General features: G+C 36.8%; 1 protein-coding gene across 3 annotated transcripts in view; it reads right to left on the bottom strand.

Annotated features, from left to right (window-relative positions):
* Window positions 1-17,752, bottom strand: part of LOC125683544 (nuclear pore membrane glycoprotein 210-like) — a 77,985-nt gene that overhangs the window by 5,718 nt on the left and 54,515 nt on the right. For all 3 annotated transcript variants that reach the window (XR_008796166.1, XM_056141484.1, XM_048924811.2), the window contains exons 34-41: window positions 14,958-15,042; window positions 13,792-13,924; window positions 7,684-7,817; window positions 4,156-4,279; window positions 2,275-2,421; window positions 1,830-2,083; window positions 733-952; window positions 12-128 (exon numbers count right to left, since the gene is read on the bottom strand). Coding sequence is in view for 2 of the 3 variants with exons in the window: in XM_056141484.1 (XP_055997459.1) it covers window positions 12-128; window positions 733-952; window positions 1,830-2,083; window positions 2,275-2,421; window positions 4,156-4,279; window positions 7,684-7,817; window positions 13,792-13,924; window positions 14,958-15,042 (1,214 nt within the window). In the remaining variant the exon portion in view is untranslated. The remainder of the gene's footprint in view (window positions 1-11; window positions 129-732; window positions 953-1,829; window positions 2,084-2,274; window positions 2,422-4,155; window positions 4,280-7,683; window positions 7,818-13,791; window positions 13,925-14,957; window positions 15,043-17,752) is intronic.

Here is a 17,752-nt window from a genome sequence, read left to right as displayed (position 1 = left end):
TATATACTGACCCACAAGCACAGCTACAGCCGTAGCGATGATCAGGAAGAGGTAGGAGAATAGTGACTGGTTATTGTTGATGCTGTTCACAAAGAAGGCACCCCACCCGACTGGTCGTCCCCGGTATCCTGAAACACGTCAAACACTGCAGTTTATAGTAATCCATTAGGGAGATAGTGATCTAACAAAACAGATATTGCCGGGGTGTTTTTTTTTAAGGGGTGGGGTGGGTTAGGGTTGTGTGATGGGGTTCAAACACGTTTGAAATACACTACACATATGTTGCATACACACTGTTTAGTGCATTTTTTAATCTTCATTTTTGATTTCTTTAATTGTGTCCTATAATAATAATTAACCTGTACAGAGAGGGTGTCTTACAAGTCAGTATTTGTACTCTACTTTTGTGCTCAAATTCAGTTGTATATATACATGAATATGTAATGATATTGTATTTAACAAATACATTTAGGATACATGTAAATATCTGTTTTTAAAATTTAAATGCATTTTTCTCAAGGTGTCATTTGGGCAGGCAAACCTAAGATCAGCATGACTTTTCATGGACTGCCAGAATTTCACAGATTTTAACAATAAGTGACCACTAGGTTATGTAATTGGTCTCTCTCATTTTACTTTAACTAAATAGATGATGCAGATATCAAAATTTACCCTTCCTCAAACGTGACGCGCAAAATACTGAATATTCTGGTAAATAAGTAACCCGCTCACCAAAATGTTCCGGTCGCTGTCCAATCAGTCTGACCGACACAGGCAGTCTGACCTTTTGACCTGTTTTTCTACAGGACAGTTCCACATGACTTTCAACACTTTCTCTATCCCACAATGAAGCAGACTCTACAAGTCTTACGGGGAAAATCAAAATGGTTCCTGATTGGCTGTCTTTTTCTGGGGTCATGACCTCTAAAATGATTTCATCACTCACTGCAGCCTGATAAAAGAATTAAGAATATTTCAATTGTAGGAAAATTCAAAACAGAGAATCCATACTGTACTCTTACAGCTGAAAAGTTACTTCTATGCAGGAAGGGATTCAAAGGAATCCGAAACATTTGAAAACATGGGAACACAAATATTTGTATGAAGTATGTACATGTATATATATCACCTAAATTTAAACTGTTCCAAAACGTGTCACTGGAGTTACAACAGTCATTCTATACTTGTAACTTAAGATAAAATATCGGCAACTGAAAAAGTGCTGTAAATGTGAGGGATGAACAGAGAAGAAGTGAAAGACAGATTGAAAGACAGACATGAACAGACAGATCGAGAGTTACCTGTAGGTATGGAGTTACCTGTAGGTATGAAGTTATCTGTAGGTATGGAGTTACCTGTAGGTATGGAGTTACCTGTAGGTATGAAGTTATCTGTAGGTATGGAGTTACCTGTAGGTATGGAGTTACCTGTAGGTATGAAGTTATCTGTAGGTATGGAGTTACCTGTAGGTATGGAGTTATCTGTAGGTATGGAGTTATCTGTATATATGAAGTTACCTGTAGGTATGGAGTTACCTGTATATATGAAGTTACCTGTAGGTATGGAGTTACCTGTAGGTATGGAGTTACCTGTAGGTATGGAGTTACCTGTAGGTATGGAGTTACCTGTAGGTATGGAGATACTTGTAGGTATGAAGTTATCTGTAGGTATGAAGTTACCTGTAGGTATGGAGTTACCTGTATATATGAAGTTACCTGTAGGTATGGAGTTACCTGTAGGTATGGAGTTACCTGTATTTACATGTATGGAGTTACCTGTAGGTATGGAGTTACCTGTAGGTATGGAGTTACCTGTAGGTATGAAGTTACCTGTATACATGAGGACAGATCTGGAATGGTGGACACTCGGATGGAAGACAGTGGAGCTGCCGTAGATAATAACACCTCTGAGTTATGAACATAAAATGGCGGCAGATACTGGTACTTTTTGACTGGTGCCATCACAAGAAGTTGATTCTCCATGTTGGGAACCAGCACAGACAACTGCAGGTCGACAGACATGGTGCTTATCTGCTGTACTAAGGTCTCGGGATGTAGCTTCTTCACCAGACAGCCATATTTTCCTGTGGAAACAAGTTCTTTTCATATTATGATCTGCTTCTTTCCCATGAAAAAATTATCTAGTATTTAATTACATTATCAAAAAAATAAAAACAAAAACTAATGATGTCCAATAGTTTTTTTTAAAAACCTTGTACATGGCAATTGATATTTTGAAGAATGGTGTTTCAGTGACAGACCTATATTGATTTACCTTTCTTGGAACTGAATGTGGCTGACACTTGAAAAAGGTCGGAGACAGACAGTCCATTCACTGCAGTATTGAACACCAGCTCACAAGTGATGGGAACAAAAGTTGGCATGAAGTTCTTGGCCTGGATTTCACCAGTGCAATTTTCTCCTACAAAAATCCGACATATCCATTATTTACAGTGATATCAAATAATATCTTGCCCTTTTGTAGTTTTGATGGTACACAATTTGAATACTGTAATTACGTGTATCAGTCACTTTTAATTCCAATTATACAAAATCTGAATATTGTAAAACCATGTACGAAATTAAAATATTGTTAAATCATTTCTTTCTACTTCTAATGATATAAAATTGATTGGATCAAAATAATTCATTTATAACTTAATGATATGATATTTTAATCACTTACGTATACATTAACTTATTTTTTCTTTCTATGATGAAGCAATGTCCTTCATTTATCCACATTCATAATTCATGAACAATGCATACCACATGATGAATGAAAATGACACTTTTCTAAAATTACTGATTTTAATGTACAGTGGAGCCTCGGTAATCCGGACGCTTCACCTTCCGGACGATTTTTCTAGGGAACGGAATTTTTATACATTATTTTGCATCTTTAATCCGGAAATTCGCGTTCCGGATCCAGACGGTAATTTTTTACTACAAAACGTTAAAATGCATTGAAAATTGTACCGTTAATCCGGACGGTAATTTTTTTTAGGGAAGGTCTGTGTCGGACAATTTTAACAAGGCGTAAATTATAAAGAAAACAACCCAAACTGTCTAATTGAAGCAATTACCTGTACCCTGTCAACACCTCCCTTTAATTAGGTGGTGTGTGATGATATGTCAGGTAGATAGCATGTGCCGATCGAGACATTGTATTGTCAATTTTTGCACATAAGATCTGTATTGTCTGTAGTGTTGAAATTTGTTAAATAAATCTGTAACATTTTATTTTATAGTCTTGATCAATAGCCTAATAGTATTTTAAAATAGATTAAACATCGGGCCGTAATGATAATATTTTTTTGAACTGCTACACGTATCACTTGTACTGATTCGTAAATTGATATCAGCTTATTCAAATCTAAAGAGTGTAGATTATACTTCTAGATTCTGGATTTTATAATGTTGATTGGTGTGAAATATACATGCATGTTCATGCACATGTATATGTAGTAAGTTTTTAATGTTTAGAATACCACGTATGTAGAATGTACCGGTGTACGATTGATTCTTGTTACGATTTATTTATAGTTACATATAGTGCTTCATTATTTGTTTTAGTGCATACGGTACACATTTTTGTATATTTATTTGTAGTGCTAATAGACATGTACAATGTAAGCATAGGCAAATACATTGTACATGTATCTTTCGATTTTAGTGCTTTGAAATACATGTAAATGTTAACATTATCATAATTTATTTACTAATGCAAATAGTTAAATCCAATGATAGAATGTGTTTAATTAACTACGCGCATCAATAAAGTAAGCATATTGGTTACTTATGTAAAGATAGAAAATATGCGATTCAGTAATCTGGACGCTTCATTTATCCGGACGATTTTGCTGGGAACCAAAGTGTCCGGATTAACGAGGCTCCACTGTACATGTGTAAAACCATTGAAGATAGTACATCACTCTATAATGTAAAACCATTGAAGATGGTACATCACTCTATAATGTAAAACCATTGAAGATGGTACATCACTCTATAATGTAAAACCATTGAAGATGGTACATCACTCTATAATGTAAAACCATTGAAGATAGTACATCACTCTATAATGTAAAAGCTAGAAAGCTTCCACCTAAAACAAAACTCCTGATTACTCTTTCATAGAAAATCTTTAATAGAATACCTATGACCTCCGAATCAGAGTTCAAGGACACTGTGATAAAGTACTCTGTCAGGCGATTTTTAACATTGGTGAGGAAGGACCAGGAGTCGTCTACAGTCAGCTGATCAATGGGTTGCACAGTCACCTGATTAAAGATAATAAATACATATCAGCTATCATCATGGACACAAGAATCCACTTCAAATAATCAACATTAATCAGAGAAATTTTTAGGAACAATATTAGCATGGTAAGTATTGGGTGGTATTCACTGAACCTGGTCTTAAAATATCCTTGCTGTGAAATCGTCTAAGAGAATCTCGTTTAGTGTATTTAACTACGCACTTCTGTGTAGGTGGTTGTGAAATCGTCTAAGAGAATCTCGTTTAGTGTATTTAACTCCGTACCTCCGTGTAGGTGGTTGTGAAATCGTCTAAGGGCTGTTCCAGAAATGATCAAATGGGGGGGTCGGGTCGGGCGGCAAATGATATTTTTTTGTGTGGGTGGTCGTATTTTTTCATATTTTATTTGGTCCGTGGTTGGACTGTTAAAAGAATATTTATTATGGGTAGTGGGTAGTTTCTATTGTTTTATTTTGTGCCACGTGGGTGTTGAGTTTTCAGAATATTTTTATTGTCGCTCTTGTCGTGTTGGTTACAAAACGTCAGAGGGAAAATTGAAAACGTGCTTTCGAAATCGGAAGTAACATAGAACTATTCGAGTTGTCGCTCTTTGCAGCGCATAACTTTCCATTACGACACCCTTCAAATTAGAGGCGCATTTAGTAGGGTCCCTTTGGACGTGATGGCGGCGAACTCTGTTCTGCATATTATTAAAGTTTACAGTGCATCGATTTTGGGAATATTTTGAAACCAATAGGTATTCCGTTTTCTAATAAAAATAGGCAAACCTTAGTTGATTTATACGAGGGTACCGATGCGTTATATTTATCAGTCAGTGTGATGGTGATATAGAGGTCTCCGGGCGCGGGCTCCATTAGAAGACGAACGATTCGTGGAAAAACATATCCATACCCATTTCATGATAATAGCATCGTTTGGACTCCCAATCTTTCCAACATTCCCGCCATAGATGCCTTTGATTGTTGATGTGACATCGTTTCTTCAGAACTACTGTGATACAATGTCGCACAGGCATTACCGCGTCATTGACTAGAATGTTTGTCCCGAAAACCTCGCGAGATTTGTACCGTTTTCATTTTTAAAAATATTTTTGTGGTGGGTCTGGTTAGTTTTTTTTTTAATTAGATGGGTCATTGTAAAATGAGTTTATTAATTTGATGGGTCATGGGGTAATTTTTTTTTTTTTTTAATGGGTGCTTGGTATATACAAAAGGTGCCTCCCGACACCCCCATGTATTTATTTCTGGAATAGCCCTAAGAGAATCTCATTTAGTGTATTTAACTACGTACCTCTGTGTAGGTGGTTGTGAAATCGTCTAAGAGAATCTCATTTAGTGTATTCAACTACGCACTTCTGTGTAGGTGGTTGTGAAATCGTCTAAGAGAATCTCATTTAGTGTATTTAACTACGCACTTCTGTATAGGTGGTTGTGAAATCGTCTAAGAGAATCTCATTTAGTGTATTTAACTACGCACTTCTGTGTAGGTGGTTGTGAAATCGTCTAAGAGAATCTCGTTTAGTGTATTTAACTGCGCATTTCTGTGTAGGTGGTTGTGAAATCGTCTAAGAGAATCTTGTTGAGTGTATTTAACTACGTACATCTGTGTAGGTGGTTGTGAAATCGTCTAAGAGATCTCATTTAGTGTATTCAACTACGCACTTCTGTGTAGGTGGTTGTGAAATCGTCTAAGAGAATCTCGTTTAGTGTATTCAACTACGCACTTCTGTGTAGGTGGTTGTGAAATCGTCTAAGAGAATCTCGTTGAGTGTATTTAACTACGCATTTCTGTGTAGGTGGTTGTGAAATCGTCTAAGAGAATCTCGTTTAGTGTATTTAACTACGTACCTCTGTGTAGGTGGTTGTGAAATCGTCTAAGAGAATCTCGTTTAGTAGAGAATCTCGTTTAGTGTATTTAACTATGTACATGTACCTCTGTGTAGGTGGTTGTGAAATCGTCTAAGGGCTGTTCCAGAAATGATCAAATGGGGGGGTCGGGCGGCAAATGATATTTTTTTGTGTGGGTGGTCGTATTTTTTCATATTTTAATTGGTCCGTGGTGGGGTTGTTAATAAAATATTTATTATGGGTAGTGGGTAGTTTCTATTGTTTTATTTTGTGCTATGTGGGTGTTGAGTTTTCAGAATATTTTTATTGTCGCTCTTGTCGTGTTGGTTACAAAACGTCGGAGGGAAAATTGAAAACGTGCTTTCGAAATCGAAAGTAACATAGAACTATTCAAGTTGTCGCTCTTTGCAGCGCATAACTTTCCATTACGACACTCTTCAAATTAGAGGCGCGTTTAATAGGGTCCCTTTGGACGTGATGGCGGCGAACTCTGTTCTGTAGATTATTACAGTTTACAGTGCATCGATTTTGGGAATATTTTGAAACCAATAGGTATTCCGTTTTCTACACTCTTCAAATTAGAGGCGCGTTTAATAGGGTCCCTTTGGACGTGATGGCGGCGAACTCTGTTCTGTAGATTATTACAGTTTACAGTGCATCGATTTTGGGAATATTTTGAAACCAATAGGTATTCCGTTTTCTAATAAAAATAGGCAAACCTTAGTTGATTTATACGAGGGTACCGATGCGTTATATTTATCAGTCGGTGTGATGGTGATATAGAGGCCTCCTCCGGGCGCGGGCTCCATTAGAAGACCAACGATTCGTGGAAAAACATATCCATACCCATTTCATGATAATAGCATCGTTTGGACTCCCAATCTTTCCAACATTCCCGCCATAGATGCCTTTGATTGTTGATGTGATATCGTTTCTTCAGAACTACTGTGATACAATGTCGCACAGGCATTACCGCGTCATTGACTAGAATGTTTGTCCCGAAAACCTCGCGAGATTTGTACCGTTTTCATTTTTAAAAATATATTTGTGGTGGGTCTGGTTAGTTTTTTTTTTTTTTTATTAGATGGGTCATTGTAAAATGAGTTTATTAATTTGATGGGTCATGGGGTAATTTTTTTTTTTTTTTTATGGGTGCTTGGTATATACAAAAGGTGCCTCCCGACCCCCCCATGTATTTATTTCTGGAATAGCCCTAAGAGAATCTCGTTTTGTGTATTTAACTCCGTACCTCCGTGTAGGTGGTTGTGAAATCGTCTAAGAGAATCTCGTTTAGTGTATTTAACTACGCATTTCTGTGTAGGTGGTTGTGAAATCGTCTAAGAGAATCTCGTTTAGTGTATTTAACTACGCATTTCTGTGTAGGTGGTTGTGAAATCGTCTAAGAGAATCTCGTTTAGTGTATTTAACTCTGTACCTTCGTGTAGGTGGTTGTGAAATCGTCTAAGAGAATCTCATTTAGTGTATTTAACTCCGTACCTCCGTGTAGGTGGTTGTGAAATCGTCTAAGAGAATCTCGTTTTGTGTATTTAACTACGTACCTCTGTGTAGGTGGTGACATCCTGTGAGAGTGTGTTCTCCACCAGACTGTGACCTACAGCTGCAGACGTGGAAACTCCCGAGTCCCCGTCAATATCTATCACCTTACTTCTACTCTGCCAGTGGCCAGCATAACCTATCAAACAAAAATCCACTGAGTGAAACCTACAGGTGACTATCGATGACTCAAACTGCAATCTCTCGAAGTTCTCAATCTCTCGGTATGAAACCACAACCCCAACTTTTTTCTCTACATAACAAAGCAAATTTACTATCGATCTCTCAAACATTCCATCTCTCCAAGTGAAGTTGGGTTCCTTTATACATATTTCATTGGTTTTTACTCTTGATCCCTCGAAGTGATGGAAGCGTATATACACCGTTATCTAAGCGTATACTTATTTCCGCTTGGGCTTACAGTGTACCTGGATTTTGATGAAGGTCAGAGGCTAGCATGGTCATGGTTATTAGGTGTTTACATAGGTAACGCCCATGCCTCTTCAGTAAGGTGGACAATTGATTATATAATTGATTAACTGGTCAGTTTTCACCCTACACTGGGGCCTTGTGTTGATTCAAATTTTTATATAATCCAACTATGAATAAAATTATAATTTGTTTTGACTTTACAATGAGAAAGTAAGTTTGAGACATTAATTCAGAGTCAATAACTTAGAGACATGCCAATGAAATCTTATAAACAATGAATTTTGCGGGTTTCATCACAGCAACTTCTCTCCCATGAACTGATTACCGATAGCTAGAATTGTAGGTGAAATAAATCAAGCAGTGATCAAAATTTAATTCCTAAGGTGGATTAATTTTATTTGATGAACCCTTCAAGGTGATACCATGATTACAAAAATTGCACCATCCATTTATCAGATATGAAATACGGTAATTGAATAGCTTAATACTGTGAAATTTGAAGAAAAAAAATTGAAGGTGATGGTTTCTATTTTTTGCCTTTAAAAATATTCAGAACATGTAATGAAGAGCTATGACTGTGATGTAATACTCCCAGTGGTTTGTACATTATGATGTTATAAATTACAATGTACATGTATGTTGCAAAAGTAATTTTGTGAAATTTTTAAAAGTAGACAGAACTGTTGAATCTTTTTTACACTTTTAAACAGAGTAGTACACCCTGCACTCTAACATTTAAACAGAGTAGTACACCCTGCACTCTAACATTTAAACTTTTACACAGAGTAGTACACCCTGCACTCTAACATTTAAACAGAGTAGTACACCCTGCACTCTAACATTTACACCTTTAAACAGAGTAGTACACCCTGCACTCTAACATTTACACCTTTAAACAGAGTAGTACACCCTGCACTCTAACATTTACACTTTTACACAGAGTAGTACACCCTGCACTCTAACATTTAAACTTTTAAACAGAGTAGTACACCCTGCACTCTAACATTTAAACTTTTAAACAGAGTAGTACACCCTGCACTCTAACATTTAAACAGAGTAGTACACCCTGCACTCTAACATTTAACTTTTACACAGAGTAGTACACCCTGCACTCTAACATTTAAACTTTTACACAGAGTAGTACACCCTGCACTCTAACATTTAAACAGAGTAGTACACCCTGCACTCTAACATTTAAACAGAGTAGTACACCCTGCACTCTAACATTTACACTTTTACACAGAGTAGTACACCCTGCACTCTAACATTTAAACTTTTAAACAGAGTAGTACACCCTGCACTCTAACATTTACACTTTTAAACAGAGTAGTACACCCTGCACTCTAACATTTACACTTTTAAACAGAGTAGTAGTACACCCTGCACTCTAACATTTACACTTTTAAACAGAGTAGTACACCCTGCACTCTAACATTTACACTTTTAAACAGAGTAGCACACCCTGCACTCTAACATTTAAACAGAGTAGTACACCTTGCACTCTAACATTTAAACAGAGTAGTACACCCTGCACTCTAACATTTAAACTTTTACACAGAGTAGTACACCCTGCACTCTAACATTTACACTTTTAAACAGAGTAGTACACCCTGCACTCTAACATTTAAACTTTTAAACAGAGTAGTACACCCTGCACTCTAACATTTACACTTTTAAACAGAGTAGTAGTACACCCTGCACTCTAACATTTACACTTTTAAACAGAGTAGTACACCCTGCACTCTAACATTTACACTTTTAAACAGAGTAGTAGTACACCCTGCACTCTAACATTTACACTTTTAAACAGAGTAGTACACCCTGCACTCTAACATTTACACCTTTAAACAGAGTAGTACACCCTGCACTCTAACATTTACACTTTTAAACAGAGTAGCACACCCTGCACTCTAACATTTAAACAGAGTAGTACACCTTGCACTCTAACATTTAAACAGAGTAGTACACCCTGCACTCTAACATTTAAACTTTTAAACAGAGTAGTACACCCTGCACTCTAACATTTACACTTTTAAACAGAGTAGTACACCCTGCACTCTAACATTTACACCTTTAAACAGAGTAGTACACCCTGCACTCTAACATTTACACTTTTAAACAGAGTAGTACACCCTGCACTCTAACATTTACACTTTTACACAGAGTAGTACACCCTGCACTCTAACATTTACACTTTTAAACAGAGTAGCACACCCTGCACTCTAACATTTAAACAGAGTAGTACACCTTGCACTCTAACATTTAAACAGAGTAGTACACCCTGCACTCTAACATTTAAACTTTTAAACAGAGTAGTACACCCTGCACTCTAACATTTACACTTTTAAACAGAGTAGTAGTACACCCTGCACTCTAACATTTACACTTTTAAACAGAGTAGTACACCCTGCACTCTAACATTTACACTTTTAAACAGAGTAGTAGTACACCCTGCACTCTAACATTTAAACTTTTAAACAGTGTAGTACACCCTGCACTCTAACATTTAAACTTTTCTTTCTAACAGAGCCACAATTCCTACTTAATACACATCACTCATACAGTACACGACACGAGTTTTATACATCCCACCGTGGAAAGACCACGGAGGAAAATCCACGGAGATACACTGTGTCCTCCGTATTCCACGGTGTGTGTTATTTGCGAATACACACAGCTGCTAAGAGCTTTGTTCTGGCCACGGGCGCCTTGTGAGAGATGTGAAAATGTGCCGCAGGCCAAATAATCAAGATAAGGGTGGAATTTTAAGAAAAGAAAAAATGTCAATATTTCCCCCCCCTGATACTTATATTGTTTTTCAGCATATTGAGCCGATTCCAACGATACCAAACACTATATATTATGTTTTTAAGAAAACCTGGTTTTGACTTTTTTTCTTTTAGTCTTCTTTCTTCATTAAAATATTCTTAAATTCTATGTTTAAATAATGCGTACTTGCAGGCAATTCCTGTTTTGAATGCGAATTAGTATATTCAGTAAATGAAAAACATACATGTACAACATGTGATAGGGATATTTAATAATTACTGATGTGCTCGCTCTCTCTCTCTCTCTCTCTCTCTCTCTCTCTCTCTCTCTCTCTCTGTGTGTGTGACAAATGCGCTGTTTAACATAATTACCTCCATCATATTGTGTTGATATGCATCTTGACAAATAGAACTTGATCCAATATAGAAATTAGAGCATTGTCGATGATTAACAAATTGGAATTAATTTATTACATAATTAATAGAAGCAAAAATACAAACCATCGAATGATTTATTTTTAAAATCCCGAGTTAATTACATTTGACCGAGACTTATGTTCGATGTACTTTGATAGAGGTTTTCATTAAAAAAAAAATGTTCATCGGGAGTGTCTGGATAATGCAATGATTTTTGTATAATAAGTATATACCATGCAAATTCCTAGGGTCTTTCTCACAGTATAACTAAATTACGGTTAGCTAGTTTGGGTTTTGACTTCTCATGAAAAGTGTGAAATATATTGGGTCGGCGCGATATCAGATCTAGTCTAAGATCACGGGTATCTTACGCCGACCCAATTTATTTCACACTTTCCGCAAGAAGCTATGCACTTCTGTTGATTTCAAATACACGGATTAGCTGACTCCCATTGTTCTACTGAAGCGAAAACCCCTTCGAATTTGCATGGAATGTACAAGTTATACACAGGTCATTGTTATAGTCATACATCATAGTACCGCTAACCCGACAAACATTTTTTTTTATTTTGAATAAGTTATTGAATGACGAAGTATGACCAAACTGCAGATTGAACTTTATAGAGCCCCGTGCTAACATTACTTATATTTTTCAATGTATCAGAAGGGGTATGTTGCCGGTTAAGTTGTGTAAATTTCTTGACAAGCAATAAAATAACAACAAAAATGGTGCTTAAATTGTCCGATTACGAAAACCTTTCAAGTTTTCAAAGTACACCCTCTCCGATTCTACGTGCTTGTAATCAATATTTAAGGATGTAAATCCTCGGTGTCAAATGCAACTAGTTCATGAAAAAAAACTAATATAATGACTTAATGATTATTTGCTTTTATTCATATACGCTATCGATTATTAAAATGTTTAATTTAATCTTTACATGCATTAGATAATGAAAGCAAGAGAGAGAGAGAGAGAGAGAGAGAGAGCAATGGTAATCATAAAAAATAGTTTTTTTTTTCATCTTCGTTAGCCGAGATTATTCGTGCACGAAGGCACAGTTGACTCAAAACCCATTGCTAGCGGAGATTAGATGAATTTTACCCCCGTATTATGTTATAACTGACCAAAACCTAGTACGTTTGTTTTACAACTTTCATTCAGAAGACGCGCAAGTTATTGAGTTACTGAATAAACGAGAAAACGTCTGCAGTTTTATTTCAATCGTTGTCAACTCTTTACTTTGTGATATTTCAAGACTACATGTACTCAATTCAATTTATTGGATCTCATCACCATTATGCAATGGTATATAAAAATATAAAGACAAAAAGCTGTTATATATACATTTAGTAAATAATACATGCGTATAATAAAGTATTTATCAAGTTAGAAAAAAAACCTTAAAAAAACGTGTTATTATTAATGTGAAGTATGGGCATTCTAATGAAATTTTCCTAATGAAAGTACGGAGTTTTCTAAAGGTTTGTTTAAAACTAAAGATAGTTTTAATATTTATTTGTTTAAGTGATAAAAATTTGATTCTTTGCTCACATTGCTTCACAGTTGAGTACATAATGAAATTCATATCCAATGTAAACATGTACATGTATATAGCTGACCTTAATCACATATTCCTAATTACAATGAAAACCTTACGTAAAAATAAACTATTGCTTATGGTACACATTTCTTTGAACTGCTGTTTATCAAATTGAAATTACTGTCATGTGATTGTCGTTGTTCATGACCCTTCTTTTATTTGGTGAAATTGTGCTGCACGTGCCGTGAAACAATGTACCGACGAGTGGTAGGAATAACACAGGTGTTTATATACAGGATGTCGAGAATTTGGGCGTTTCATTAAAAGGTGTGAACGTCTGCAGGGAAGTCTACATACGGATATGAACCGAAAACACCAACGTATCATTAAACAACAATTACAAGAATTGAATGATTTATAGCTAATTTCTAAATAAGTAATGGGGTGAGGGCATGTATGCTGGCCAAGCGAAAAGGTTTTTTGGGTGATCATTTCGGAAATTATTTCTTTGTTTTATCACACGGAGGTACACGGTGGCATCGACGGAGGTACAGGTGACATCCACAGAGATCCTCCGTGGACTTCAATGTCTAGCTCGCGCGGAAAAATAGGACTTCAAAGGTGCCGACAATTTTAAAGGTCCACCGTGTTTGGGGCAAATTTTTTCCACCGCGTTGCGTGGAACACGCATAAAACTCGTGTCGTGTACTGTACATGTACATGTATTTTGGATTGTGGATTTCACTCATATTCAATTCTTTATAATGACATGAGTAGATGTCAAATATAAAAATCAAATGCTGTACAGCTTTGCATGTCCCGTTCTTCCACAGATGAACTCCATCTGGTTTCAATCTGTGACACTACACCCAAAACTGGTATCATCTCATTGGCAGTGAAACATCCTTACTGGGACCCCTAAAAAAACCCAAGGAAAAACAACAGAGACACTTACCTCTCACAGAATTAAGCGGAGATTTGAAGCAGACGACAGTGCCCAGGGTGACAGTGACTTTTGAAGGAGTAATGACGTAATCCACGGAGATGTTGATGTAGTCTGCTAACCAAGGGTTTCTATGGTCCCACACCTACATCACCAGGAACAAAACGTCAATGTGTTGCTTTGAAGTTTTACACACAACATACAGCTGTGCAACTCCAGTTTTGAATTTTTTAAAATGCTTCTATTACTAACACTACTTCTTAATATTTTTCAATAAACTATGGCCATGTTCCAGGAAAACTAGCCAGTGTTAGACATGCAGTTATAAAACAAACCTCAGTCAACTTAAACCACTGTGATAGAGGAACATAGTGAGATGGAGGAGCATAGTGAGATGGAGGAACATTGTGAGATGGAGGTATAATAGTGAGATGGAGGAATATAGTGAGATAGAGGAACATCGTGAGATGGAGGCATAATAGTGAGATGGAGGAACATCGTGAGATGGAGGAACATCATGAGATGGAGGAACATCGTGAGATAGAGGAACATCGTGAGATGGAGGAACATCGTGAGATAGAGGAACATCATGAGATGGAGGAACATCGTGAGATGGAGGAACATAGTGAGATGGAGGAGCATCATGAGAAGGAGGAACATAGTGAGATGGAGGAGCATCATGAGAAGGAGGAACATAGTGAGATGGAGGAACATAGTGAGATAGAGTAACATAGTGAGATGGAGGAATATAGTGAGATGAAGGAGTATCACGAGATGGAGGAACATAGTGAGATGGAGGAACATAGTAAGATGGAGGAACACAGTGAGATAGAGGAACATAGTGAGATGGAGGAGCATCATGAGAAGGAGGCACATAGTGAGATGGAGGAATATAGTGAGATAGAGGAACATAGTGAGATGGAGGAACATAGTGAGATGGAGGAACATAGTGAGATAGAGGAACATAGTGAGATGGAGGAACATAGTAAGATGGAGGAACATAGTGAGATGAAGGAGCATCATGAGATGGGGAAACATCGTGAGATGGAAGAACATCATGAAATGGAGGGACATCGTGAGATGGAGCAACATAGTGAGATAGAGGAGCATAATGAGAGAGAGGACTGAATTGCTTCCCGAGACGGAGGAACATACACTGTGCTGTGTTCGAGTCTCACCTTCAGAATGCTCTGTCCCACTTCAGCAGCCCTAACAATCAGCGTGTCATTCTCAGATCCATGCTTAATGTGAACAAGGTCATATCTGAAAGTAGAAAATGGAGTACAAGTTTACAATACATTGTACAAGGTCATATCTGTAAAGCAGAAAATGGAGTACAAGTTTACAATACATTGTACAAGGTCATATCTGTAAAGCAGAAAATGGAGTACAAGTTTACAATACATTGTATAAGGTCATATCTGTAAAGCAGAAAATGGAGTACAAGTTTACAATACATTGTATAAGGTCATATCTGTAAAGCAGAAAATGGAATACAAGTTTACAATACATTGTACAAGGTCATATCTATAAAGCAGAAAATGGAGTACAAGTTTACAATACATTGTACAAGGTGATATCTGTAAAGCAGAAAATGGAGTACAAGTTTACAATACATTGTACAAGGTGATATCTGTAAAGCAGAAAATGGAGTACAAGTTTACAATACATTATACATGAAATATCTTGTTAGGGCTGTTCCAAAATTAGCTTTGTGTGTAGGGGGGTGGGGGGAGGGGACATCTTTAGTGGGGGCAATTCTAACTTTGTGTGTAGGGGGGTGGGGGAAGGAACATCTTTAACTTTGTGTGTAGGGGGGTGGGGGAGGGAACATCTTTATTAACTTTGTGTGTAGGGGGGTGGGGGAGGGAACATCTTTATTAACTTTGTGTGTAGGGGGTGGGGGAGGGAACATCTTTATTAACTTTTTGTGTAGGGGGGTGGGGGAGGGAACATCTTTATTAACTTTGTGTGTAGGGGGGTCGGGGAGGGAACATCTTTAGTGGGGGCAATTATTTTTTTGACAGATAGTTGTAGTGTGCAAAAAAACAGAAACTTGTGCATGGCTGGCATTAAAATTGTGGACGTGTGTTCATAACTGGTTTAGCATGCCCAAATTCCTGTCTTCCCATAGCAACATAATCACACAACCATTTTTTCGACATTCATCTTTCCCGATAGAAAATGTGGCCTGCATTCGAGAAGGGAAGTAACTGTAAAAATCAATATATGCACCCAGGGGTGCATGAGCCGAGTTGCATGAAATACATTGTAAAGTCAGGAATGATGTGGCATATCTATAATTGTGAATATTCGGATTTAAACTTTTAGAGTTATCATGCAGATCCAGATATTTCTAAAATTTTCAATCTTTTTTCAGGACTGTAACCATGACCTTTTTTCTCCAAAATCAATAGGGGGTCTTCCTAACCTGCTATCCAACAATATAACCAAGTTTCATTTGATTCAGTTTTAAACTTTTTGAGTTACTGTCCAGAAACCATATTTGTCTGAAGTTTTCAATCTATTTTCGGTCACTGTGACCTTGACCTTTTTCTCCAAAATCAATAGGGGCTTGCTTTGCTGGTATCCAACAATATATCCAAGTTTCATTTGATTCAAATTAAATTTTTTTCGAGTTATCCTCCTAAAACCAAAATTTTCTGGAATTTTAAATCTATTTTCGGTCACTGCGACCTTGACCTTTGACCTATTTTCTCCAAAATCAATAGGGGTCTTCCTTACCTGGTACATAACAATATCTTTAGGTATCATTTGATTCGGATTTAAACTTTCTGAGTTATCATCCAGAAACCAAATTTTTCTGAAATTTTCATTCTATTTTCGGTCATTTATATAAATAACACAGATGAAAAGTTACTATATTTTATTCAAACTTTGCCTTTTGGGTACTACTCAGCGGATTACAGAATAACAAGATACATCAAAAACACATGCATGATTTTTAACATCCAAGATAGATATCAACTCTAACATACATCTCAAATTAAAACAACATCAGTGAAGTTGAAAACTTAAGCTGAAATGCTTGCTAAGAGCATAGCCGATGGCCATGCATGTAATGGTGAGAGGCCGATGGCCTTGAGTATAAGTGGCCGATGGCCCTGTAATATGTAAGTGGCCGATGGCCCTGTAATATTTAAGTGGCCGATGGCCCAGTAATATGTAAATGGTCATTATAGCTATGTAAACATGCATGTGTAAAATGCTGATGGTTTGTGTTTCCTAAACTATTTCTTTTGGGGTAGAACATTGAAATTGTTTCAATGTGTTATGCCCGAGATTGTTTCAATGTGTAATGCCCTATGAATTGTTGAGTAATTTACCCAAGATCAGATTAAGGTGGTGGCGGGGTGGATGGAGGTTTGTTTAGCCACAGAAGAACTTCAAAACTGATGCAGTGATGCTATACAGCTTAATACTGATTGGTCTATTTGATCACGTGATACACGAGATCTGCCATATTCTAAATATAGATCCGATAGCTATGATACAGAATCAACTTATATAAACTATATTTAATAACTTAAATAACAATTTATATAAATAACACAGATGAAAAGTTACTATATTTTATTCAAACTTTGCCTTTTGGGTACTACTCAGCGGATTACAGAATAACAAGATACATCAAAAACACATGCATGATTTTTAACATCCAAGATAGATATCAACTCTAACATACATCTCAAATTAAAACAACATCAGTGAAGTTGAAAACTTAAGCTGAAATGCTTGCTAAGAGCATAGCCGATGGCCATGCATGTAATGGTGAGAGGCCGATGGCCTTGAGTATAAGTGGCCGATGGCCCTGTAATATGTAAGTGGCCGATGGCCCTGTAATATTTAAGTGGCCGATGGCCCAGTAATATGTAAATGGTCATTATAGCTATGTAAACATGCATGTGTAAAATGCTGATGGTTTGTGTTTCCTAAACTATTTCTTTTGGGG

Source organism: Ostrea edulis, chromosome 6, assembly GCF_947568905.1.
Source record: "Ostrea edulis chromosome 6, xbOstEdul1.1, whole genome shotgun sequence".
Lineage (NCBI taxonomy): Eukaryota > Metazoa > Mollusca > Bivalvia > Ostreida > Ostreidae > Ostrea > Ostrea edulis.
This window is presented reverse-complemented; position numbering and strand designations above follow the sequence as displayed.